General features: G+C 34.8%; 3 protein-coding genes across 3 annotated transcripts; 1 reads left to right on the top strand and 2 right to left on the bottom strand.

Moving 5' to 3' along the window:
* Window positions 1-7,993: 7,993 nt before the first annotated feature.
* On the top strand, window positions 7,994-13,952 carry LOC132053199 (transcription factor ILR3-like). The gene is made up of 5 exons (XM_059445116.1): window positions 7,994-8,323; window positions 11,711-11,773; window positions 12,647-12,727; window positions 12,811-12,973; window positions 13,483-13,952. Exons 1-5 carry the CDS (start codon window positions 8,187-8,189, stop codon window positions 13,741-13,743), a joined length of 705 nt encoding a protein of 234 aa, XP_059301099.1. The 5' UTR covers window positions 7,994-8,186; the 3' UTR covers window positions 13,744-13,952.
* A 744-nt stretch (window positions 13,953-14,696) lies between these two features.
* On the bottom strand, window positions 14,697-19,562 carry LOC132053198 (probable galacturonosyltransferase 12). The gene is made up of 6 exons (XM_059445115.1): window positions 19,325-19,562; window positions 18,251-18,306; window positions 17,792-17,947; window positions 16,237-16,827; window positions 15,577-15,879; window positions 14,697-15,244 (listed from the first exon to the last, which is right to left on the bottom strand). Exons 1-6 carry the CDS (start codon window positions 19,545-19,547, stop codon window positions 14,960-14,962), a joined length of 1,614 nt encoding a protein of 537 aa, XP_059301098.1. The 5' UTR covers window positions 19,548-19,562; the 3' UTR covers window positions 14,697-14,959.
* Window positions 19,563-22,808: 3,246 nt separating this feature from the next.
* On the bottom strand, window positions 22,809-27,711 carry LOC132053197 (uncharacterized). The gene is made up of 5 exons (XM_059445114.1): window positions 27,642-27,711; window positions 27,432-27,529; window positions 25,609-25,708; window positions 24,077-24,259; window positions 22,809-23,078 (listed from the first exon to the last, which is right to left on the bottom strand). The coding sequence occupies exons 1-5, from the start codon at window positions 27,696-27,698 to the stop codon at window positions 22,956-22,958; spliced, it is 561 nt and encodes a 186-aa protein (XP_059301097.1). The 5' UTR covers window positions 27,699-27,711; the 3' UTR covers window positions 22,809-22,955.

Raw genomic sequence — 27,711 nt, 5'->3', positions numbered from 1 at the left:
CATGGACCACATCTCAAGGTCAGGTACCGATAAGCACATTAAACTATTCGTGTAATAAAAAATCTTCACAGTCAAGACATAAAGACACAATTATTAGGGGCACACTTTATCACTGAGCTAATAGGCCGTCGTGCTTGTGTGAGAAGAACCTAACGCTAAAAGAAGCAGAAGGAAGCTTCGTAAATTAGGAAGTGAATAAGCAGAGAGCAATTGACATTTTTTATATTCAATGGGGTCCAACATGCCAATAAGTCCCAAAAACCTGTTTTAATTCTTTGCACTTGCGAAAACTTTTTCTTCCAAACCAATTATAAACATGCAGATTTCTCAATAATCTACTAAGTATATTCCATGACTTTAAATTTTAAAACAAGAGCACATGGCAACCTAGCTTCCATTATTTGGCCTCAATGCACATTTTGTCGTCAAGTTTGGACATCTTCAATGATTTTACTAATTTACAAAAATTCCATATAAATAGTGGCACCTGTTAAAAAATATCTAGAAGGGTCAATCGAGACCCAAAAACACCCTGGCTAATTAATGTGGCCTATTTCTCCCAAAGCTTTTTAATTGTTTGCACTTACAAACTATTTCTCCCGAAACTATTTTTTTAGGCCAATAATTCCCATATAATATTGATACATTCGTCCTGGCACTCCTGCCTTCTGAAACGTTGAACCATATTGATCCATGTAGTATATGGAATTTCCTTTACACCCTGGAAAATTGGAAGCCAAAAAAGACATGGACGGATGACTACCACACAAGAACAAGGCTTCATCTCCCAAGTAATTGTCCACATCAACAAATATGGATTCGTTCGTTGATGAGTTCGAAACCAACTTGGAAATCTTAATGTCTAATGTACATTTGTGAATTCTTAAAAGGTCGTTACTTGTGGATTTTACGAGATAATAACTTCCAGAAGAATAATCCATTGGTCGTACGATTTCCTTAGACTTAAAGAATAGTGGTGTCCCTAGATATAACCGTGCCTCTATTGGATACAACGTAGAGGCTATCGTTGTAATATATCATGCCAGAGGCTTCACAATCCGTTGAAGTATAAATCCAGGTTTTACTAAAGTATAGCCAATTCAAGCCCTTTCCCATTCTTCAATGCCACTACCTCAAAATTATTAAATGGATCACTAGTTGAAGGATTTTGGGATAGAATAATTTTTTTGATATCAAACATGACAGAAGGGAGATGTCTAGTTTCACTGGAGAAAGGGTTGAGAAGTATCACACCGTAGGTAGATGATGTACAGTCAGGTGTTTGAAAAACCAACCAACTATAAGAGGAACCGCAACATCTCCAGGTGGAAGGTATTATTGGTAGGTTAAGGTAAGAGGTGAGACCGTTGATCAAATTGTATGAGCTTGTGATAGTGTTGATCATTAGCCGAGGAAGTTCTTCAATAGAATTTGAATTGATGTACCTTAATTTTCCAAGATCATTAGCCGAGGAAGACAACTTTTGAAAAATTAAATCGAGATCAAATCGGTGAATCTTGATGTTTGAATCATTCCTTCACTTCTTTCAATGTGCATATAGGTTCAACAAAAGATGAAGAAATCAAGGAAAAGATATATATATACAAGTATAAGAATCTTTTAAATTAGGTGAAGACATATCAAATCTCCTAATCAAGGTAAAAAAAGGACTGTACAAGCCAATGCCCATAATTACGATCTCCTAAATCAAGTCTATAACTCCTAAACTTGGCAAATATATTTACATCTAATGTGCAATTTTTTTTTTATTTTTTTATTCTTAATATGAGTCGGTTGAGGAAACATAGCACTTCCCAAAGTTTGTTTGGCTTGGACTTTATTCGAACTTACTTTTAATCTGAGGTATTAGTGTTTTTTAATATTATATATATTCTTAGGAGTTTTTTAATTAATGCATACTTATACCGCGTTTGGTAGCTAGTTAGGAAGTAAGTTATTTATTTATAAAATTAGTACGACATTTGGTTTGCAATTTAAAAACACACATAACTAATACATGTATAAATTATGAGGGAATCTATATATTATTTTATGCGGGGTAGAAGATGAAATAACTAATACATGAATAACTAATTACATGAATAAAAAGTTGAAATGACAATATTACTCTTATCACTCCCACTTAAATAATGAATTGACAAGAGGTTAACAATTACTCCTCGCTTTCCGCAAGATCATAAGTTTATTCTTGCGTTATTTAAAAATAAGAATGAATTAAATCGACTTGGATTGATTGGATAGAAGGAATACTAGTATGTGTTATATTAAGTAAGAGCATTGTCTCTCTTTCGTTATCTTTTGCTCTCCTTGTATATAGATTGGAAAAGTTTGGAACCCTTACTCAACATAGGGTCCGAAAACCCGACATACACATTTTTAGCTGCGTCAACATTTTCTGCCTGAGTTGTTGACACACAAAAAATGTAGAACGTTTGAAGGTACCGTTCTACTTTATTATAGTAGTTTAAGGTCCGTGGATCGCTCTCTTGTAAGTGCTCATCTAGCTCCCTCTCTTTGATCTCCTCTTTTTGGTTTTAGCCGAATTTGACATTTTAATCATCCCTTCGTGCTTCGCCGCCTAATCCATCTGTGCGCTGCAGGCAGAATACGCTAATTGCTTAAACATTCCCATAGTGGCATTAATCTAAAAAAATTAGTGCAAGTTAATTAGTTCACCATCTTAGTGGCATTGATCTAACAATAACTCTGACTAATTATGAGAAGTCCAAGTTCTTGACAGATTAGACTGTAATTTTGTTATAATTTTCCATTGCTAGCTAACAAATCTCAAGGATATTATGTTATAATAAATCAAGGACAAATAAGGGAAGTAATCACATGTAACCACAACATTAATACATGTTCAATGAACAGTCAACTTATCAAAGCTGACAATAGTAGTTACTATTACTTAATTAGGAAATGGATGAGTAAACTAATCTTTGTTTTAATTAAGTGGATAACCTCTAACTTGTACAACTAGACTTAGAATATCTTAACTGTCATCACTACTCTGTTATAGAGTTTGAAGCTTCAACCAACTTTTCCATTTATTAATTGGGAAAATGATTTTCAAACAATTGTTGCATCCCATCTTCTAACCTCTTAATTTGGTAAAATATTCGTACCCAGTGTTCATATCAATCTAATAAATACATGACACATGCCTTGAAATAGAGCCCGAGCTAGAAATTTCATCAAGAAGAGTCAAAATATAAAGAAGTAAATATATGAAGAAGCTAAGGAGATTCAACATATAATATATATACATAAAAAAAATTCATCTATCTACACAATGTCATTTGTTAATTGGCACTCCTTCGACAAGTTCACTATGAAGCAGCAAATGACATTCAACATATAATATATACACATAAAAAAGATTTATCTGTATCTACACAATGTGATCTGTTCAATTGACACCCTTCGACAAGTTTACTAAGGGGAGTTAAGATATAAAGAAATAAAGACACGAAGCAGACAAGGAGATTCAACATATAGTATATATACATTAGAAAATTTATCTATATACACTTTGACATTTGTCAATTGACACCCCTTCGACAAGTTCACTCAGGGGAATCAAAATATAAAAAAATAAACACACGAAACAGCCGAGAAAATTTAATATATAATATATATACATTAAAAAAGCTACCTATCTACAGAGTTGACACACCTTAGACAAGTGTGACTCCATCACTTTCTTTAACTAAACTTTTATCACTAAAACATTTCCATCTTAATTTATAACTCAACTACGATAAATTATAATTTGATATAAATATTCGGTAACAGTAAATTTTTACCCTCAAAATTTACCATTAAATCACACAGCTTTGTTGTGGTCAACTTCTTCTCCTGGATCTTTGGACCTCTTCGAATGGTGCTATATACAAAAGTTTTTTTTTTTTTTTGGTACGGATTTTTATTTTTATATACCAAAGTGTACTTGGTTCACTGTATTCAATCCTTTTTCTCTTTTTCTCCAGCATATAAAAAAAAAAACATATGTTTTCTAATTTATGCGTGAAAGGGATTTGTGCGTGAATGAGCCCCAAATATTCCACCTCCAAGTCAACTTCCATGTCCAAATAGTGTCCTTTCCTTTACTTCTTCAAATCCAAGTCAACTTCAATATCCACCTAATTCACAAAGCGGATCCGGAACCAAATGGTACTCAATAAAAAACTAAAGTGAACCAAAATATCCCGTGAAAAAAAAAGTTACAAAACTACCTTTAAAAAATGCGTTCAAACATTCTGGAGACACGATTAAAAATTTCATTTTTTTTTTGCATATTTTTCTTTTCTTGCGCTAGACAAAAAAAAATTTGGTGAACTTTTTTTTTTGGTGATATTACCAACGATTGAAGACTTTAAGTTAATATTTTATATACGTTAATTAGTGAAATGTAGGCCCAATTATAGTCATTTTAGGGGTTGAATAGATGCTGGAGTATTTTGTTTGACAATTTTAGTCAACTTTATATCTTAGGTTTATTTTCAAAATTTGAAACAATTCAATGCTCATTACCCTGATGTAAATATGAGTTATACCAAGTTTGACCAATGACAATAGTTTTTCACCTTATATTTTTTAGAATTAGATTTATATTCAAAATAAAGTTATGTCTTGATTAAAAAAATAACACACTTAAATCAAACCCTTAAAAAATAAAACACTTAAACCTTAAACAAAATTTACTTCGGGTACCTTTTCAACCCCTAAACGACGATCCGATTTATTATCCTTGATAACCTACATTATAGTAATGATAAAAAATATCGGGTTATATAAAATATTTTGAACGATTAATCGTTGGTCAAAGTATGGAAAAAACACTATGGTTCTTTCAAACAAAACTTGTTACACCTTTTCAAATGACTATCCATTATAATATCGAGTTCTATATAAAATATTGACGTCTTTTGACACACGATGAATCGTTGGTCAAAGTATGGAAAAAACACTAAGTTTTTTCAAACAAAAAAAAAAGTTTAACAATTTTTTTTTCAATGGTAGTTATTTGCGCTATGCAAAAAAATAATTCTTTAGCGCGGTAAAATCTTTGCTTAAAGTAAGAGAAGGGACTTTTACCTAATGTCAAAACAGTTTTGTAACTTTTTTTGTATTGGGGTATTTTGATCATACCGCTGAAATTAGGTGGATATTGAAGTTGACTTGGATTTGAAGAAGTAAAAGAAAGGACACTATTTGGACATGGAAGTTGACTTGAGTTGGAATCTTTGGTGGGCTCATTCTTACTATATGCGTGAAAGGCCGAACAAGAAAAATCGCTTTTCTTATGTTTTTTTTTTTTTTTTTTTGTATTAGTTTGGTCTTTTTTTTTTTTTGTCACTATTTTTTTTCTCCAGCATATACACATGTACTAATGCACAAACTGACCTGAATCAAACTATATACGAATGTATAAATTTTTTTTTTTTTTTTTTGAAAGCAAGCCTTTAAAAATAGGCAATAGACTAAATGGTATTACCGACTGCCTTTGTGAATCTACAACTGTCATAAGATAAGATTTAACATAAGATTCAAAGACACGATTAAAAATTTCATAACAGCCTTTTCCTTTTACTAGACAAGCAGTAATGATATTACAAATTGAGCTTAAGTGATATTTGAATTTACGTTATTAGTGAAATTTAACATGATATGACAGGTTACTAACTATTTATTCTAGGTTATCAATCAATGCTAATTAAATAGGAGTTTAAGTGCGTTATATGGAATGACAATATAATATTCTTATTACCATCAAATCACTTAAAAGATAGTTACAAATAAATCTTTTTACAAACCATTGATTAGTAACCTACAATACATGATAAGTAATATGTTATACCATGTTAAATTAGGTGCACTGATGGTATTAAAACTTGTTACACAATTAGAGCATATAATCATCTTTTAAATGATCGGAGGGTACTAGAGTTATAATCGAAGTAGATCAAGAGAAGGGACTTGACCTAATGTCAAACAGGGCAAAAGCTCATAATGAAACGAGTTAGGAATTTAGAATGACTTTACTTACTAATCACCAAACAAGAAAAACCCTTTACGGAACCTTCAATTTAGAAAACTGTCATCGCAACTTTTCAAGTCGAAAAACTGTGTAAACATGTCCTTATGTTAGCTTAGGCCAACCCCAAAATTATATATGATCGTAGCTTAGGCCAACCCCAAAATTATATATGATCACCTTTCTGATTTAATATTACAGGCAATAGCCAGGAATCATCCTCTCAATAGAATAAAAAGAATCTTATAGTATCTGTCATCACTACTCTATTGAAGCTTTCAAGTCTCACCAACTCTCTCTTAATATATATCAATAATAAAAAAGGTCTTCAAATAATAGTAAAATCCCATTTTATAACCTCTTAAATCTACCACTAAGTCATACAACTTGCTGTGGTTGACTTTCCATAGTCACATAGCTTGATGAATGTTGGCCGATCTTTCTAATTTTAGAAATTTCTTAAAAAATAGTACATGTATTACTGTAATCTGAATTCAGGTTTTATATATGGATAAGAAAATCTGATTAAAGCTTTTAAAAATTAGTATATGCATTAGATGGTGCACCAATTGCCTTTATATTCTGAATCTACAACGGTCCATAAGATTTAACATAAGAGTTAAAAGATATTGTTACCTAACTACCTTTATCAATACGATAGAAAAGATAAGATTTCTTGTCAGAAATTTTGAGTTCAAATCATGAGTACGCAAATTTTTTAAGTAGAAAGTGCTTTTTCTTTTACTAGACCTTATACAACACGACTTTAAATTAACACACGAATATCGAACACCATATAAGAAACAAAAAAAAGGCATTATTACCTAACTTTTATTATTAGTATAAGAGTTTATGGAATTAACTTATTATATTATTTAGACACTGCTAATTCCAAAAGTGCAATTCCTTTGAAGATGTGAATGATAACACTAGAAAAGATTAACATGTTGAGAGAGGGTTTAACTATGTGCAAGAAAGACAGAAAAGAAAAAAAAAGAGAAACCTTAGGAGTTGTCAAATTTTGTCTTATCTGAGATGAAAAAGGGTCAAATTTGCTTATGTGGAGTATTAAAATTGAGCAATTTTATCCTTCATTAAATCTTTTTTTAATTTAATAGGAGTATTGATTTTTTATTTTTACTTTTTTATCATTAATCTTTAACGAAACTCCAATCGAGGAGTTTCTGTTTTTAATTTAAAGCTCATAAACTTAAAATTTTAAATTAACATGCCACTCATTTCACGCTGAAGCTTCGCAAATGACAAGATCATATATGACAATTTACTAACAATAAATAATATAATGAAGGACAAAATTAAACAATTTTGGATAGACTTAAGCTCTTCAAGTATTCAAGTTCCAAATTCCCAATATGACATTATTGTGGGGGTATCTACAATTGAGGGAACCCAATGTTTAACAAATAAAAGTTACAAAAAAATGGCCAATTTGCAGCATATTAAAAAGGAAAAATTAGGGGATATGGCAAACATTTATACTATATTTAAGATACATATTTATGGGAAGTGACACATATTCGAGCCGTAAAATAGTCTCTTGCAGAAATGCAGGTAGGGGTGAAATAATGATAACTTCTTGTGATCCGGTCCTTCCCTAATTCGCACATAAGCGGAAAAAGCTTAGTGTCTGGAAATTTATTCTTTTTTTTTTTTAAGATACATAGTAATAGTTTCAAGAAATTACTATATATGCCTACATTTTTAGTTTTGTAGCAAATACGCAATCCACGCACTTAACTATATGCGCTAATATAACTCTTTAACGCAATTTCAGCTAACACAATATGCACTAATAAAGCTGATTCCGCCTCATACACGAGTATTGCTACGCTTTGTAATAACGCTTTAAAATATAGCTATATATGTAATTTTTTCTATTAAAAAACACCCCTCAATTTTTCTGTAATCGTCACATTCCCAATATATATATAATTCCATCTTCAAACCAAGAAGCACCAATCATTCCAATTTCCAATTCAATCTCCATAATCAAATACCCTTTGTATAAAGTCATTCAATTTTCACATTTCCAACAATTCCAAATTCTTTTTTAGTCGCCGGAAAATATATTATATTTTCTTGATTTTCCGGCGAGTGATCGGAGATGGTTTCACCGGAAAATACTAACTGGTTATATGACTATAGTTTTGAAGATATATCTGTCCCTAATGCTAATTTTTCTGTTTCATCAAATATGTTTTCTTGGTCTATGCAGGCTTTTAATGGTTCAACTAATGCCAGGTAATATTTTTTGAATTAAATTTGACTTATGGCTTTGTGTAGTATTTGCTAAAGTTGGTATTTTTTAGCTGATGAGTCTTGTTGTTTCTGAATTAAGTAGAATGGATATAGATGATTCATGTAACTGTTACTAAAATTTAAGTTGTTTTAGCTGATTAATTCATTTGTGTTGTTCATCTTGCTATTTTGTTGTCGTTATTTCCCTTTCAATCCTACTTTGCTTTCACTTCTTTTGAGCCGAGGGTCTACCGGAAACAACCTCTCTATCCCACAAAGTAAGGGTAAGGTCTGCTTACGTCGTACCCTCCTTAGACCCCACTTGTGGTGTTACATTGGGTATGTTGTTGTTTTAGGCTTTTAGCTAATTGATGAGTCTTGTTGCTTTGTACAAAGTTGGAATGTGTATAGAGAATTCATATAGCCGACCACAACTGAAGTTTGGGATCTTTTCGCTGATTGATGAGTTTAAGGCGGAATAGATATAGACTATTGAGGGTTCGTATAGTTGACTCCAATTAAAAGTTGGGATCTTTTAGCTGATTGATGAGTCTTGTTGTTTCTGATTTAAGTAGAATGGATATAGAAGATTCATATAACTGTTACTAAAAGTTGGTTTTGTTAAGCTGATTGATGAGTCTTGTTTCTTTGAATAAAAAAAGTTGGAATTTATATAGAGGATTCATATAGCTGTCCCTAACTAAAATTTGGTATCTTTTAGCTGATTGATGAATCTTATGGATACAGAAGATTCACATAACTGTTACTGAAAGTTGGGCTCTTTTAGCTGATTGATAAGTCTTGTTTCTTTGAATAAAAGAAAAGTTAGGAAGTTATATAAAGTTTCTTAGCTGATTTAAAAGTTGGGATCTTTTAGTTGATTAATGAGTCTTTATTACTTCTCAATAGAGAAAAGATTGGGATCTTATAGTTGACTCTAATGAAAAGTTGGGATCTTTGAGCTGGTTGATGAGTTTTGTTGTTTACAGATTTAAGTAGAATGGATACAGAGGATTCATGTAACTGTTACTAAAATTTGGGTTATTTTAGCTGATTGATGAGTCTTGTTTCTTTGAATAACAAAAGTTGGAATATATATAGAGGATTCATATAGTTGTCCCCAACTAAAATTTGGGATCTTTTAGCTGATTAATGAGTCTTTATTACTTCTGAATAGAGCTGAATAGATATAGAGGGTTCTTATAGTTGACTCTAACTAAAAGTTGGGAACTTTGAGCTGGTTGATGAGTTTTGTTGTTTACGAATTAAGCAGAATGGATACAGAGGATTCATGTAACTGTTACTAAAATTTGGGTTATTTTAGTTGATTGATGAATCTTGTTTCTTTGAATAAAGTTGGAATGTCAAATAAAAGATTCATATAGCTGACCCCAACTAAAAGTTAGTGGAATAGACAGAGAGGATTTCATGTAGTTGACTCCAACAAAAAGTTGGGATCTTTTGGCTGATTGATAAGTTTTGTTGTTTCCGAATTAAGCAAAATGGATACAGAAGATTCATGTAACCGTGACTGAAATTGGGTTCTTTTAGCTGATTGATGAGTCTTGTTTCTTTGAATAGTTGAATGTTGATAAAAGATTCATATAGAATGATAGAGAGGATGATAAAAGAGTTTGTCGCATAATGGATACAGAAGATTCATATATCCTTTACTAAAAGTTGGGTTCTTTTAAATGAGTTTCTTTGAATAAAGTTGGAATGTTGATAATGGATTCAGAGACCCTAACTAATAGTTGGAATCTTTTAGCAGTTTGATGAGTTTTGTTGCTTCCGATACCCCAACAAAATGGATACAGAAGTTTGGATCTTTTTAGCTGATTGATGAGTCTTGTTTCTTTGATTAAAGTTGGAATATCGATAAAAGATTCATATTGATGAGTTTTGTCGGATACAGAAGATTCCTAATAGAGCATTTAATGTTTCTTTGAATACAGAAGATAAAAGATTCATATATCCTTTACTAAAAGTTGGGTTCTTTTAGCCGATCTTTTATGAGTTTTGTTTCTTTAGAATAAAGTTCATATATCCTTTACTAAAAGAATGTTGATAATGGATTCATATTGCAGACCCTAACTAATAGTTGGAATCTTTTAGCAGTTTGATGAGTTTTGTTGCTTCCTAATAGAGCATAATGGATACAGAAGATTCATATATCCTTTACTAAAAGTTGGGTTCTTTTGGCCTATTGATGAGTTTTGTTCTTTCCGAATTAAGCAAAATGGATACAGAAGATTCATGTAACCGTGGCTGAAAGTTGGGTTCTTTTAGCTGATTGATGAGTCTTGTTTCTTTGATTAAAGTTGGAATATCGATAAAAGATTCATATAGTTAACCCCAACTAAAAGTTAGCGGAATAGATAGAGAGGATTCACATAGCCGACCCCAACTAAAAGTTGGGATCTTTTAGCTGATTGATGAGTTTTGTCGCTTCCTAATAGAGCATAATGGATACAGAAGATTCATCTATCCTTTACTAATAGTTGGGTTCTTTTAGCCGATTTATGAGTCTTGTTTCTTTGAATAAAGTTGGAATGTTGATAACGGATTCATATTGCAGACCCTAACTAATAGTTGGTATCTTTTAGCTGATTGATGAGTTTTTTTGCTTCCTAATAGAGCATAATGGATACAGAAGATTCATATATCCTTTACTAAAAATTTGGTTCTTTTGGCCAATTGATGAGTTTTGTTGTTTCTGAATTAAGCAAAATGGATACAGAAGATTCATGTAACCGTGGCTGAAAGTTGGGTTCTTTTAGCTGATTGATGAGTCTTGTTTCTTTGATTAAAGTTGGAATGTCGATAAAAGATTCATATAGTTAACCCGAACTAAAAGTTGGCGGAATAGATAGAGAGGATTCACATAGCCGACCCTAACTAAAAGTTGGGATCTTTTAGCTGATTGATGAGTTTTGTTGCATCCTAATAGAGCATAATGGGTACAGAAGATTCATATATCCTTTACTAAAAGTTGGGTTCTTTTAGCTGATGTATGAGTCTTGTTTCTTTGAATAAAGTTGGAATGTTGATAACAGATTCATATCGTAGACCCTAACTAATAGTTGGGATCTTTTAACTGATTGATGAGTTTCGTTGCTAAATGTCCTTTAACTCAGTGAGAAATAGGGGCTCAGGTTTTGACCCCTACTTGTTCATATATAAAGAAAGAAAAGCAAGATTACATAATAAATGGGGGGATATTATTATGTCTAATCTACTTTTCTTCTGATGTCAAATCTGGATCTGTCTTAATCTTATTGGCAATTTTCTCTTAACATCATTTTCATACTTCCACTTGCTGGCTGCTTTTTTTCTTTTCTTTTTCCTGGTATTTGTTCTGACCACTTTGCTTTTCTATGTTTATTTTAGTGTTGATATTGATGGCTCACTTGGTGAATCAGACTGCCTGAAGGAAAGCGGTTCTAAGAAAAGGTAAAAAAAATTGCCGTTTAGGCACATTTTTGTGTATTAAATGTTCACCTGAGCATAGGGATATGATGTTATCTAGTCAGGTTTAATTTGATTAGCTACTTGGTGCCTACAATTGTTAAAGAAAAGTGACAAAATTCTCCCCTCCATTTGTTTCATTTCCCGATTTCTCCTCTATTATCTTGAAGGCTCATGGTTGAGATAATATCGATCCACATTATGCTTTTAATTAGGAGAGTTTTAAAGATTTTGACTTGTTATGTCTTCTTGTTTTAATGGCCTATATGGAGGACTTATATTCCCTAAATGGCCTTCTGAAGGTTTCATGGAGATATAGTTCTCTTCTCTCTATTTGAAAGAAGTTACACTAATTTAGTTAGTCAAATTCTTGTGATGTAACGATGGTACATGGAGCCCCTTTATGTTACTCTTTAGTTTCATAATTCTATTATTAGGTTTGAACCCAAAGATGAATTAATTTGTTCGTAGAGGTATACTCTCTGAGCTTTGTGTGCTCATAATATTGATTTTGGAAGGAAAGCCAGGTGTACTCTTAGAGGTCGTTTGGTTGCTGGTTAGGAAGTTAATTATTCATGTATTAAAACCAGCATAACTAGTACAATGTTTGATCGTATTTTAGTTGGTATGTATAAAATTCAGCCCACTAGGTATGGTGTCTGGTTACTAGTTTAAAATCCCGCATAACTAATACATGTATAAGTTATGAGTAAATCTATGAATTATTTGGAATAACTGATACATGAATAACTAAACCCTGCATAACTAATCTCTGCATAACTCTAACCAACAACCAAACGACCCCCTAATGCATACCTACAGAACATTGTTTACTCATGTTTCCGACAATTGCTACAGGGTAAGAGCTGAATCATGCACCACCTCATCAAGTTCCAAAGCTTGCAGGGAGAAATTAAGGAGAGATAAGCTGAATGACAAGTGGGCTCCACTATTCATTCTTTCTAGATCCATTTCGCCCTTAATTTCATGTTTTATATTGCTAAATGAGAATATGGTCTTAGGTTTATGGAATTGGCAGCGCTTCTTGAGCCTGGCAAGCCTCCAAAAACTGACAAGAGCGCCATTCTGGTTGATGCTGTTCGTGTGGTGACACAGTTACGTGGTGAGGCTCAAAAATTGAAAGACTCAAATTTGGATCTACAAGAAAAGATAAAGGAGTTGAAGGCGAGTATTTGTTGCTTTCTTTCCATTGGCCACTAGTAGCCTGTTTGGCTAAGCTTCTAAAATCAGTTTTTTTTTTTTCAAAAGTGCTTTTCAAAAAAAGTACTGTTGATGAGAAGCAATTTGTGTTTGGTTAATTAATTACACTTTTGAGCAGTACTCAGTGTTTGGCCAAATTTCTAAAAAGTGCTTTTAAAGTGTATTTTCTTATAAGTGCTTTTCAAAAAAGTACTTTTGGAAGAAACTACTTTTTTCAGCTTCTCAGAAACAACTTCTGGTTCTACTCAAAAGCACTTTTTCTTCAGCCAGATACCTCAACTTTGAAAAAAAAAAAAAAACCCCTCTTTTGAAGGGGAAAAAAGAGGCACTTTTGGCCTTGGAGAAGCTTGGACAAATAGGCTATAGGTTGTGGGCAAGTTTTGTCAATTCGGCAACACAACCTGATGACAAGAAAAGCTAAAACGTCGCTATGTATACTGCCCCTGACTTCCACGTTTGTTTAACTTGTGTAGGTTGAGAAAAACGAGCTTCGAGATGAAAAGCAGAGGCTGAAGTCGGAGAAAGAGAAGCTAGAGCAACAACTAAAGACTATGAATGCACAACCTGGCTTCTTGCCTCCTGCCATGCCCGGTGCTTTTGCTGCTCATGGTCAAGCTGCAGGAAGCAAGCTGGTGCCAATCATAAGTTACCCTGGGGTGGCCATGTGGCAATTCATGCCTCCTGCAGCAGTAGATACCTCACAGGACCACGTGCTCTGCCCTCCAGTTGCTTAAGTTGGCAGCTAAAGCTTATGATAGTTGACTTTACTCCGATTATGTTGTTCTAGTCAAATTCTCTTTGGCTGTGTTAGTTTTACGCTCGAGTCCTCTTGGTGTATTTGGTTGATGATAGAAGTTTTCTTGTAACCTTTGAACTTTTACTGAGTTAATTCTGGTTTTATCAACTGTAAATTTTAGCGGGTTCAACCTGGCATTTACATGTACATTCTTTTCCCTCCAGGTTAAATTCTCTGTTATTTCTTCCTTTTTTATCTGGCAAGAATGTCTTGTATAACTTGATAGTCTACCATTTGTTGATTCTGTAGACAAAGGTGTGACCTAGTGGCAAATGAAGTGGAGGAGAACCATGAGGTCACAAGTTCAAATTTCAATGGAGGCCAAAAAACACTAGATGATTTTTTTCTCATTTGCCTAAGCCTTGGTGGACAGAGTTACGTGTTACTTGTGTTGGTGAAAGGTAGTAGGTATTTGGTGGAACATAGGACCGAGGTGCACACAGGCTGGCCCTGACAAGTCCTCACCACGAGCCCCTCTTCCAAACACAGGAGGGAGAAAAGAAAGCATATACATTATACAATTAGACTTCTCTATAACAACTATCCTCTATAATAACATTTCACTATAACGACCAAGTTGTCTTTGGAACCCATTTGTCATGTTATGTTATATTATATGTTCTCTATAATAGCAGTTCGGCCTAAAAATATCCGGACAAACGCCGCCATTGTAGAGAGCTTTGTCGACAGTAGAACAAGATCTAACTCTACTTGCATTTGTGGAACTAGACCTATTGACTTCATGAATACATGTTATTGCAGGAAGGTGGAAGCTACTTTGTGTACTTGTTCTCTCCTTTTGTATGTATAATAATTTCATTCCCTTTTATTACCTTGGGAGTTGGGTCCTTAAATCCTCACTCTGCATGATCCTCAAAAACACATTTAGCATGGTACTGAAGATGATCTCGCTTTTATTATCTTTGTAAGCATTATTTTGTGAAAAATCCACCATACATTGTATAATATCTAACTACAGAATAAAATACATTGGGTGAACCAGAAATTATCGTAGCTTTGAGGAGTTCTGGAATGTCAGGCTTGGGGCTGTTGTCAATCTCGCGTCGGGGAGTGGAGACCTTCTATACATCACCTCTCTCAAAATTTTGTTTCTTGTTTACAAGCAACATGGTTAACAAATCCCTTGCCTCATTTCAAGTTTCTCTAATATGGCAGGTTTTGATAAATTTATCTGAGAAGTTAACGTACTTTGTCCACAGGGATCGAAGCTGTGGGAACCCTATATCTAGCCAAGGTTTTGCTCGGCCATTGAAGTGGATCACACCAGCACTCTGAGCATCTGTGATGCTCGTGTTATCTTGGTACCCTAGTCCTAACATGTGCCAAAAGGGATCGATAGCATGGACATGACCATGAAATGCAATTAGTCCCGGAGGTAATGTTCCTAGCTGCCACAAACTTAGATCTGACTTCAAGTTCTGCACGAGAAAAGGAAGACTATGTCATCACCGAGTGTTTCAATAAGTACTTTCGAGCAAATGCAAAAGATTTACTTCTATAATCAAACCTCTCTATAACAACGTCGTTTGTTCCGATATTTTTTTTTACTGCTATAAAGAAATGCAGTTATAGAGCACATATAATATAACATAACATGAAATATTGGTTTCACAGAAAACACGGTCGTTATAGAAGATGGTTGTTATAGAGAGGTCTGACTGTAGCTAAAACAAAATGCTTGAATGTTGCATAATGTTTAGAGTGCATTTTCATTGGAATAAAAGTTGATATCACTTGTGGTGTAGTTAACCTGTTCAAGCCAGTAATGGTATGCTTCACTTATATTTGTTTCCCTCCATGCTTCTAGATCAAAAATGTTCATGCCATAGGCCCATGCACATTCATTAGGATCAAAGTTCTTCAATATGAGAGGATGAGAAAAATTCAAATAGCTTTTGAAGCGCTTCGCCATCACAAACTTGTCCTCTCCCCTGCATGTCTCCACTGCTCCATTCACCTTCCCGTTCATGTCGATGTCCCATAGAGATGAAAGATCGGTTTGAACAACGATGTCATCGTCCAGGAAAACTACCTTATCAAGACTGGGAAACAACTGCAAAGATATTTGTCCTTCTCAGTATTGGAATTTAGGAGCCGTTTGGCCATGAGAATTGTTCACTTCTTTCCGGAATAATTTGTCAGTTCATTTCAAAATCAGTGTTGGGTTGAAAAAATTCCAAATTCAACTTGGAGTTGGATTCCAAATTCGGAAAAGTGGTCCAAACCTGTTTTCCAACTTCATCTACATAAATGCCAAATAAAATTTTCTCTTTTGCAAAAAGTATAACCAAACACAACTCCAACTTCATAAATTCCAAATAAAGTGAAAATAACGCCTACTTAAAGAGCTTCGGAGAAGGAGAGGGACATTACGTGCAAATTTTATGTGAGCTTTTAAAACTTTCCTTACCTCTGGCAAATATATCCTTATGTGGTTCATCAGAGAATTGTATTTGGGACTGAGGGCTTGCAACTTTGCTGCAATAACATGAGGTTTTTCGGTTGTATTTGCTACAATTGCTGATGACCCTCCTCTGAATTGTGACCTTGCTTTTTGGTCTTTCTCCATCACTTCCAGAACCGGGACCTTTCCCTTTGTTAACCAATCAAAGTGGTTCAGCCCTTTAACCTCGATGATTGCGGGTGTCAAAGGATGTAACGAAAACCATGCTTGCATAGGCGAGAAGGTTTTGCTATCCGTGATTATGTGAAGGACAACTTTTTCAGGTCGGAAAGAGTTCTGGACAAGCGATGATGCAACAACAGATGCAGCAAGAATGTTGTCGGAGGCAAGGACAAAATGGAAGTATGAATTATCAACGAGGGCGGGAACAAGTTCCGCTGATGGTAATTGGAGACGGGCATTGGCATTGATGGAATGCTCGTGTGCTAGCTTGAGATCAAGGCAGTGCAGCTGTTTCGGGATGCCACTAGATGCCACATGCCGATAAAGGTATTCTTGAATCTTGGCAGTTCTTGTTCTTTGTTCAAGGAGAGTTACCTGGAAGAAATAGGCACTAATTGTTGAAGACATAATTAAGTAAATAAAAGTGTGCTTTCTCTGATAGCTTAAGCCTTCTGACTAGTCATACAATTCAACACTAGTTAGGCCTTGAGTGGTTATAGCTTGTTTCACCAAGCTTTTGGGAAGCCAAAAGTGCTTAATTTTTTTGTCGAAAACTGCTTATTTTGGAAAGTTGAGGTGTGTGGTCAAGCTTTTAAGGAAAAAATAAGTGCTTTTGAGTATTGGTAGAAGTTGTTTTTCAAAAGCTAAAAAAGTAGTTTTTCCGCAGAAGCACTTTTGCAACATTGACCAAGAACAAAGTACTGCTATCATATTGGTGTTTTCCAAATTGATAAGTCAAGGACAAACTGTTATTCTCCAAAAAAGCACTTTTCCGAAAAGACGAAAAGCACTTCCGATAAAAAAGCACTGTACGAAAATAAGTAGATTTTGCAAGCTAGGCCTAACAGGCTATTGATATGATTACATTGTAAATGTCTCATGGCTTTTGCTTCATAATCAATTGGTCTGCGTTATACTTAATTGTGTAGCACTCAGAAAGTTTTGTTTTTTAAAAAGGGGCAGCCCGGTGTCTAAGCTCTCACTATGCACCGGGTCCAGGAAGGTCAGTTTGACATTGGGTCTACCATACAGAACCTCACGTTGCATTTCTGCAAGAGGCTGTTTCCACGACTTGAACTAGTGAGCTCCTCACAATAGTTAAGTGAGTAAACCAAGGAAAATTCTTCGTCCGCATGCAATTTTTATCTATGACAGTTTGGTGCCTTAAACTCTATGTTGCTCAGACTATTCAAAGATGCCGAGGGGTGCATGTTGGATCCTACAAAAGTAATGTGTTTTTAGGACCCCACACAAGTGCGGCATCATTTTTGAGTCCGAGCAACATAGCTTAATATTACTTTATCTCTATATAGGAGAAGGCATGATAAGTACATAATACCATAGCTTTAAGCTTGACAGCAAAGGTTTCTGCATCTGGATTTGTGTCCTTCATTTCTTCCATAAACTCTTCCAATGACTGAGGAGTATCAGGCCCTTCTTCGATTTCAATCTGGTCCGGAGGTTCCTCCAATACTTGATATATCACCTCGGGGACCTAACAGAATACAAGAGAATAGAGATTTGAGCAAGTGAGTTCAAAAGGAGAAAATGAGATCTCCTATGACCAGTTACGATTTGAATAGAGGAACCGATCTCTTTTGTTACTTCCTACTGATCTCCATGTGAAAAGGTCAAAATAACTAAAAGAAAGTTTGTAATGAGTCATAAAACCGATCTCCCCTTGTAAATTCTAGCTATACGAGCACGGATCAAAGGAGATCATAAGAGTTATTAAGGCAGGGGCAGGGCAACAGTACTAATGCGCAAAAAGATAAAAATACACGGCTTAATAGAGTACAGTTGATTCGAGTTGTCTTCCCAAAATCCTTGGTCCAATTTTTCTCCCCAAACAACCTGCATTAAAATGAAATTTAAACTTTCTTCAGTATGCAAATGGTAGTTTAAGTGCTAACTTTCTTCAGTATGCAAATGGTAGTTTAAGTGCTGCTATATTATATATTTATCTGCAGAATTAGAACTATTAACTTTCTTCTCTGATTAATTTTAACTAACATTCTAAATCACTTTTTACAATGAAAGTTTAATGGATATGTAGATTTTTTTTTGTTTCGTATCTACATACTTTAAGAGTTCTCTATTCTTCTAAATGATCATCATCATTTATTATCAGGTAAATTTACTGTGAATATATTCTGTTTCTTTGTTTGTATAAGTTACAACTAACTTGAACAGCAGTGTTCATGAAGTATATTCCTCAAAAACTTAGCGGCAATTTGCTATTTAATTCTTACCTTCTGCACAAGTGCGGAGTCAGGATTTGAAGTTCATGAGTTCTGAACTTGTCACCGAACCCATTACTCGTTTTTAGTTACTGGATTCGCAACTGAATATTTATACATATCTAATGGATTTCCTAATACAAACACAGGGTCTAAGCAAAAGCTATCAGGTTCATCTGAACCTGTACCTAATATTGTAGCTCCGCCCCTGCTTCTGGACAGTGGCGGATCCAGACTTTAAATTCTAGGGGTTCAATCTTAAGATTTTTAGTATTGAACCCATTATATTCTTAAAGTTATGGGTTTATATCTACTATTTATTACAATTCAAATAATTTTTTACACATAAATTTATGCTCCACGATGAAAGTTAGGGGTTCAATTGAACCCCCACTTGCTATGCTACATACGCCACTGCTTCTGGAGAGTACTGCTATCATGTAAGACATCATCATTTATCAATGCTTCTACATTTCTTATATCTGCAATAGTTCTTATGCTGTACTATAAAGAAGATGTATACCACTAAGTTACATTCATTTTTTTCCAATGCTGCTTAGTACATTTTCTTATACATGTCTCTTGATGGCGAATTCCTCTTCTTTTTCAGAGAGAGAGAGAGAGAGACGTACCTAGCGTTGAACATTTTCGTTCTCCATCGATGGTGTCTACAGCCGTTAACACGAAGACAAACCTCAGGAGAAATGTAAAAAGCAGGAGCGAATAGAAGACCATGAGGTACGATAATCGTCTCGAACCAACTTTTACTTTCATGAACTCCTTGAAACCTTTAGCTGGCAGGACAGTAACATGCCTCAGACTTGGCGATATGAGGAGCTGCATTGAATGTTTCATTAAAATAACAAAGAAAATGAGAAGAGAAAAAACACAAATGTTGGTACTATTTGTGTTCTTGTCCTAGCTATTGATCAATTGGCGATCACTCACTCATACTATGATTAAAGTTTGATGAGTTGAATTGCAAAAAACTATTGTAGGAGAGATGCTGTAAAAAGGACTATGCAAAGGTTGTTGAAGTTCAAAGTTGCTGTCATTCACCTAACCTTGCTTAGCATGAAGGTTAGAGAATGCAGCTTTCCATATTTGTATAATTTTTTTGACAGAGAAGAAGAATGTTGATTGTAGTAGTAGTTGTGTCATTAGTAGTGGTGTTGGTGTAGTCAATCTCAGCATAAAGTCCCGCATCAGGTATTACAGTGCTCGGTTGACCGCATAAGAAAAAAATAATGTCGCATGACAAATACGGTGTTAGGTTAGTGGTTTTAAGTAATTTATGTTATGCAGGAATTTATGTACGTATTATTTTATACAAGATAGAATGTGAGAATAAGAGAATGATAATGCGGGATTAAACTATTTAACGACACGAATACCCTTTTAAAGTAAGCAATTTATGAACGTGAGTGCATTCATTATTAAGCACCTCATAACAATCTCTTTCATTATTAATCACCACATAACAATCCCTCATTATTAATCAACGTATAAACAGTACTGCGTTATAACCATCGCACAACTAGTAAGTGAATCAGGTGACCTCTCAAGGTATAAATACAAGTAACCGTCCATAAAAGGTGGGATTACTAACCTGAAAAATAAGACACATTATTTGTCAAAATAGATTAAAATACACCTTTAACGTAAAAAAAATTATCATCAATGTCTATAAGTTAAATTTTTTCAAGACAGATTGAAGACTAGAAAAAGCTGCAGCTTATTTGTTAATTTTGTTTGCCTTGGTTTTGAAGAAGGGACGTTGTAAAAGAAGTTTCTTTTAACATGTGTACATTTTAGAGGAAAAAAGAGGAAAGTTTGGTGTTTTTTCACTTTGCCTTCACATGAAGTATAGTAAGCTTGAAAACATGAAAGAATTTTGGGATATTGATTTAAACAGAGTTTCTAAATGGACAACGACATACTGTCTTCCTTCTTTCTTGGAGTGTCTTAACCTGCAAATTATGGTGTGGTTGGGCCTTGGGTTGTTGGATGTTGGAGCAAAAATGATTTTGGACACTAATAAACAATTTTAATTAGGATTTACAGTCTATACACTAAGGGTAGTCAGTTGCTGGTTATAGTCATGCAGGTATTAATATTCTAGGGATTGGTTATGTAGGTTTTAATTATTCATGTATTAGTTATTCTATCTTCTACGCTGAATAAAATAATACATCTATTGACTCATAACTTATGCATGTTTTTAGTACTGTGGGATTGTAAACTGGTAACCAAACAACGCACTTGATATGCTGAATTTTGGACATGGAAACTAAAATGATACTAATTATATTGGTTTTAATACATGAATAACTCACATCCTAACTGGTAACCAAACGACCCTAAAAGCATAAAGATTCTTCCTTCACGATCAGTGCATCTTAATCTATTGTAGCAGACTAACTATATTTTTGATAGAATACCTAAAAAGCCCCCTAAATTTGGCAGGGATTATACTATTCACAGTCTTAGTTACTCCCCTTGACTTAGCTATTGATAGCCTTTACCCTTTAGATGTTGACGTGACAAAGAACGCGGATACACTCTCTTTTAGGCGTGTGAGAATGAGAAGAATCGAAAAATTAACTTTCATTTAGGTATTTTTCATCTGTTAATTGTCACGTAGTCATATATAATAGTTTATTTTTTATGATTGTGTATTTCCTCTTGCTTCATCTTAATATACAACGCATATTTTAAGTAATTTTGTAATTTTTTAAATTTCTTCTTTAAATGTAATGACTTTCCTTCCTGTGGGGGCTAAAACTTAGTTAATAGTAAAGCTTCCTAATCAAGAAACAAAAAATAAAATACAAATCTAACTACTTTTGGTTGTGGCTAAAGCTCCGTCTATGAAGTTAAACCTACATTTGTTTCTGTTATTGATTTTTCCACCTCTAAATAAGAGTGCATTACTAATAATCACAGATAGGACCATTGACATGTCTAATATGTATTAAAAGTTGTGACCATTGATGTTATGACGTTGACTGGCTCAGAGACTTGATCTATTGAATTAGGAACTTGATAGTTGGAGGCAACGAAGACCTCATTTGTATCGTGTATGACAAATTGTTTTTTATTTTTTATTTTTTGCCTCAAAATGCGAAGAACTCGATTTCATTTGTGTCATATGTGTGGCTTGAAGAAATCAAATAGCGTCAACGAAAAGGACATGAGTTTATTTGCCTAAGCCTTCACGGACATAGTTACATGTGTTTGTTTGTAGGAGCGTCTTGTGTTTGTAGGAGGTAGAAGGACTGTTGGAATAATTGAAATGCATGCAACTGACCTGAACACCACCATTATCAAAAGAAAAAGAAAAGGATGTGATGTTTATCTGCTTAACGCAATTAGTGAGAAATTACACACACACATACATGACCAAACCTCACGTTCAAATATGCAAATAACAAGCAAACGATATACCTCAGATTTGGGAACATAGAAGTTAAGGGTAAAAGTCAAAAGAGCTTCTGCAAGATTTGACTAGAGACTAGAAACTACAAAACCAACTTTTTTGTTTTTTTGATAGCCATGGTTCCGGCCAGCTTGCGTGCACCTCGCCTAATTCCACGGGATATCTGACACCTCCCACAAGCAACAAGTATCAAGTAACTCTGTCCACAAAGGCTAGATCAGATGTGAAGAAATCACCTAGTGTTTTGTCTCTGCTGGACTTTGAACCTGAGACCTCACAAAGGCTCAACCGACTTCATACAAAACCAATTTTTGATGACACACAAACTTATAATCAGTGCCCTATGAACATTGATCTTGGACTCAGATTCAATAGTGAACACTAAATTTTCATGAACATCCATATATAGCATCATTCTAATATCATGCACACACCATCTTTAAATGAAATTGCAAGACAATGTTCAAATCAATTTAGCCACGACTGCAGCGGCAAAACAACTAAAAGTAGTTCTTCTATCACAACAAGGAAAATCAGCTTCTCAACTTCAATGACTGCTTCTTTGCAAAGTTTCATATAGTTCTTCTATCATAACAGGGGAAATCAGACTTAAAGACATCTCATAAAACGAAAAAGACAGAAGAAGAACTAAAGAACTTAGAATGTGCGCAAGAGCATGACAACCGAAATTTTGGATTAGCTAATCACTAATCATAAGTAAAACTAGAACGAAATGTTTAATCACAAAGAGGGTTTAGAGAGCTTAACATTTCCAGAACAGAAAGAAATAAAAGAAGCGATACAATATTCATAAGTTTCAGCTGTTACTCGTCATCTTTGTAAGGATACTCCTCAGGAACTTGCTTCAGCAGTTTCAGCTGCAGCTCAAATGCATCATCTCCTCTAAGCATATCACGGACCCACGTGACTTCAGTTTTCATCGACACCTGAACACAGGGCAAATGGAGATAAATTTGGTGATCCAACAATTAGTTAAAATAAACGCAACACTCTCCATTTTCATCTGTTCGTAATAATTATCCACCCTTACTGAGGAAGATTAAAAAGTACTCCTCCGTTTCAATTTATATGAACCATTTTACGACATTTAAGAAAGAGGGGAAGGCTTTTAAAACTTGTAGTTCAAAATAAGCCTTGAAAATTTGTGTGGCTGTAAATCATTCATAAAGTGAATTTATTTTCAAATTAAGAAGGAGATCATTTATTTTGGCTCAAACAAATTGAAACAAGATGACTTCTCATATCCAGCAGCAACTCTCCTACTAACAGCCAACAATTATTAATGGACTAAGGGAAGCCATTTCAGATAGATTACAAAGATTTCTTTCAACTCTCTAGTTACGGAGACTGCATGAAAACTCGTCTGAGTTTAGTATAACAGGAAACAGATAAGGAATATAACGCACTGCTAGTTTGCCACCTTGAAAGCAAAGTAAAATGAAAACAATGCAACATAGCTCCATACTGTTTCCACTTAGAAAAACACCCTTCCATTTGGATACTATTCACCATTTCAGTAGAGAGGCCAAGTCACTTCAGTGACACCTATTATAACTCGACAGTAAATCAGGACATCGCATGTCGATATGTATAAGAGGTGTCTTTCATTTACGCACACCTCGACTAATTCCACAGGACACCTGCTACCTCCCACCAGCAGCAGGTACCATGTAACTTTGTCCACCAAGGGTTGGACAGATGATGAGAAGAGATCGCCTAGTGCTTTTACCTCCACTGGGATTTGAACTTGGGACCTCATGGTTCTTAACCCACTTCATTGACCACTAGGCCACACCCTTAAGTGCGAGGTGTCTTCTTCTCAGGGAGAGAGAGAAGAGATGTGAACCAAAACATATATGTTGTGCGAGGCCATCATAAAGTAAAAATTGGTAACTAGCAAATGCTATACAAGGGGGAAGCTCACCATCTCTAATGCTCCTCTGATTACTCCACTTAAGATGTTACAATAATATAGACCTTGACAAGTATCGGGGAGCTCAACAAAGTCTACCAAGGGGTTGTCCTCCAAAATAAGACTGCATGATGTTCCCTCAGCATCCCAATTGCCAACAGTTGCTGTGACACCTAGGAACATTTTGAGACCAACCTGTTCATTATGAGCAGTAAGAAATCATGTTTCATAAAGCAAGATTTTCACACAGACATTTTTAGAAGGATGATTAACGAAAGTGTATAAAGAAAACGAACTTGAGAATATGATGGGTAGTTATAAGCCTAGGAGTTCATCTCAAACATATGATCTGCTCAACCCAGAAAATCAACTAAAAGATTATTCCCAACTTTAATTACTCAAACATCCCAAAGACAAACTTCCTCACAGAATGAAGGAAACATGAGCTAGACATAAACCCATTACCAGTCTGCTGCTGCATACTTCTTGTATGTGTTTGTAGACATGCACTCCATAAGACATCCGGAACGTGAATTAAGGTCCAGAAAACTTTGTTGATAACCCAAGGTCCAGAAAACTTATCCAGCCTTATTAGATGTTCACTATGTTGAGGATTAGCTAATAATATAAAATTTCTCTAAAGATCCATCATTATCATATCCCAAGGGTAACAACAATCCTCTAAAAAGGGGCAAAGAACAACCAGCCATCCTCTCATTTTCTACTTTTCCTTTTTTCTTAAGAAAATCTTTTCTCACTTCTTCCTTAAACCCTAGAGCAAATCCACGATGCTTCCACGCATCCTCTAAAAAACCATCCCCTCAGCTAATCTCCACCCCCCCCCCCCCAAAAACCCCCAAAATCCCCATTTTCTCCTCTTGCTCTCATAGTTTCTAACTTTTGTTCTGCTTGATTATATTTCTCAACTCGAATGAAGGGAAATGGCGGCACAAATCTTTCACTTTCAAAAAATAAAAGAATAAGTAACGCAAAAAGTGTGTTATGCTGTGTGTATACATTTTTCTTTTCTAATTTGATCATCTCTTTGTTTTTGTACCATAAAGTTACTTGAAAGAATAAAGAGCTATTTTTGTAAAAGCTAGATGTTCTGTCTGCATTATCTTTTCACTTAATCTACCATTTACATGATCCCCTTTGATAGAGAAACAAAGAAGGGTCCAAGTGATTACAATCAACCTGACCAAATTTTCTATGTACTTTCTTGTTCAGGTTTGACTGCACCAGACTAGTCTAAGTAATAGAGATTTTGGCACAAAGTGTCATATTGCAACTTCCAGAGCAAGATAAGTTATTCTAATTGTCCCAATTCTTAGTTCAAATCAAATCTACTGTCACATTAACCTCCACCACATTAGTAACCTTTAAACTTCCTTATCATTCCTTCTGATTTTCTCGAACAACTCTGTGTTATATTGACTATGGGCCTGCGAGGGATTTTGGAACTAGTATCCAAGATAAAACTGAAAATCCATAATAAACCAACACACATTTAAATGAGATGTAACTTGGAGGGGGACAGAGACCTTGGCAATGACTTCAGCTGTTTCCTTGAAATCAATACACCTAGAAACGTTAGACTTTGCCAGAAACTCATCAATGAGCCGAATTCCAATGTTATAACCCCTGCAATTCAGTTAAACAATGAAAATTCAGTTTGTATTTCCGAGCCAATAGAATTGAATTAAATCGCCACAGACGATTCCATTCAATATCAATCAACTATGCCTCAATCATCCTCGGGATCTTTTTCTTATAACCGTGATGTCCAAGCAAACTTGCACGCATGTTGACTAATTCCATGTGGTACTTGCTACCTCTCACCAGCATGCGTACCGGGAAACTCTATCTACCAAGGCTTTGATAGATGGAAGGAAATCACCTAGTGAACCTGAGAACTAATGGTTCTTAACCCACTTCATTGACCACTAGACCACACCTTTGGGTATTGTGTCCTTGGGATCCATTCACAGGATTCATCGATAATGGATTTTTTTAAGTCAAACCTTAACTCTCCTACTTTATTTGGGCTCCGCATCACATAGACGAAGTTCAAGTGAAAGTTCTACAACACTAGCAGAACAACTATTACCAACCCACAACCCAGAAAACAAATTAGTACATGTTAACTACAGGTTTTGAGGGGGAAAACAAGGTAAAGGATCTACATTTAATAACTCCCCTCCTTTATCTGGGTTTCGGATCACATAGACAGAGTTCAATTGAACGTCGTATAACACAAAATCCAACCCACAACCTAGAAAACAAATTAGTACATTTTAACTACAGTTTTTGAGGGAAGAAAACTAGGTAAAGGATCTACATTTGATAACTCCCCTGGCTTCGGATCACATAGACGGAGTTCAATTTAACGTTCTATAACACTAACAAAACAACTAAAACCAGGGGAGAATCTAGATGAGAATCTACGGGTTCATAGAACCAGAATATATACATATATAAGAAATTCACTAGATATCTATAAATATTTGATTGTGAACTCAAATATTATTGTATATTAACTTAAAATTGAAAAGTTGTAGTAGGAATCCTCAAGGCACAATACATAGATAGACACCTTAACTTGGACTCAACTGGCAACTAAACACTCCACACTTGAGAATGCACATCTAGAGACCTAAACTCGTCCCCACTGTATCTCGTGGACACCCGATGTTGACGTGGCACATAAATTTTGGAGGTGTCTTAGATGATCATTTTGTAAAGTTGGAGTGTTTAACTTACATAGTGGAGACGAGTTCAGGTGTCTAGATTATCATTTTGTAAGTTGGAAGTGTTCAACTGACAGTAGAGACCAAGTTTAATAAGTGTCTATCCTGAATCCGCCTCCTGCTAAAACCAACCTAAACCTAGAAAACAAACTAATACATAAAAACTACAATTTTTGAGGGGGGGAGGGGGGAAGGGGGGAAGAAAAACACTAGGTAAAGGGATTTACATTTGATCAAGCTGCTTGTAGATCTCTTCAACCTCCATTATCTCGAATCACATAAACGGAGTTCAATTGAAGTTTTACAACACTCAGGGGCGTATCTAGCCTATTAAGTGGGGGTTCAATTGATCTCCTAACTTTCGACAGGGAGCATAAATTTATGCGTAAAAAATTATTAAAATTGTAATATATAGGAGATATGAACCCATAATTTTTAAAATATAATTGATTCAATACTAAAAATCTTAAGATTGAACCCACAGAATTTAAATCTTGGATCCGCCTCTGACAACACTAACAAAACAACTACTACAAACACAGAAGCTAAAAAACAAATTATTACATGCTAACTACAGTTTTTGACGGGTAAAAAAAAACTAGGTAAAGGGATTTTACATTTGATCAAGTTGCTTGTTGACTTCTTCAACTTCCTCTAGATCGGTAAGCAGTTGTCGCACGATTGCACCGTACGTTAGGGTAAAAAGCTCAGCATTCTATTGATAAAAAAAATTAACAAAATTAGAGCAACATTGACTACTGAATTCAACAAAGAAAATTTAGAGAAAATGAAGACTTTTTAGAGGAATAAATTGAAGGAAAAAATACCACTCGTTCAACGTTGGCGAAAATGGCATCGCCAGATCTAGGAGCAACAGGAGCCATTATGTGAAAGAAC

The sequence above is a fragment of the Lycium ferocissimum genome, chromosome 4, assembly GCF_029784015.1.
Source record: "Lycium ferocissimum isolate CSIRO_LF1 chromosome 4, AGI_CSIRO_Lferr_CH_V1, whole genome shotgun sequence".
In the NCBI taxonomy this organism is placed as follows: Eukaryota; Viridiplantae; Streptophyta; class Magnoliopsida; order Solanales; family Solanaceae; genus Lycium; species Lycium ferocissimum.
This window is presented reverse-complemented; position numbering and strand designations above follow the sequence as displayed.

Bases quoted from the DNA above. Each gene is read 5' to 3' on its own strand.
- LOC132053199 (XM_059445116.1), top strand. From the start codon at position 8,187: ATGGTTTCACCGGAAAATACTAACTGGTTATATGACTATAGTTTTGAA. The intron at 11,774-12,646 runs GTAAAAAAAATT...CAATTGCTACAG, and splicing joins GAAAGCGGTTCTAAGAAAAG to GGTAAGAGCTGAATCATGCA. The intron at 12,974-13,482 runs GCGAGTATTTGT...TAACTTGTGTAG, and splicing joins AAAAGATAAAGGAGTTGAAG to GTTGAGAAAAACGAGCTTCG.
- LOC132053198 (XM_059445115.1), bottom strand. From the start codon at position 19,547: ATGAAACATTCAATGCAGCTCCTCATATCGCCAAGTCTGAGGCATGTT. The intron at 18,307-19,324 runs GTACGTCTCTCT...ATTTTAATGCAG, and splicing joins ACGAAAATGTTCAACGCTAG to GTTGTTTGGGGAGAAAAATT. The intron at 17,948-18,250 runs GTACTCTATTAA...GTATTCTGTTAG, and splicing joins GAAGACAACTCGAATCAACT to GTCCCCGAGGTGATATATCA.
- LOC132053197 (XM_059445114.1), bottom strand. From the start codon at position 27,698: ATGGCTCCTGTTGCTCCTAGATCTGGCGATGCCATTTTCGCCAACGTT. The intron at 27,530-27,641 runs GTATTTTTTCCT...TTTTATCAATAG, and splicing joins TCGCCAACGTTGAACGAGTG to AATGCTGAGCTTTTTACCCT. The intron at 25,709-27,431 runs GTAAAATCCCTT...ACTGAATTGCAG, and splicing joins AACAAGCAACTTGATCAAAT to GGGTTATAACATTGGAATTC.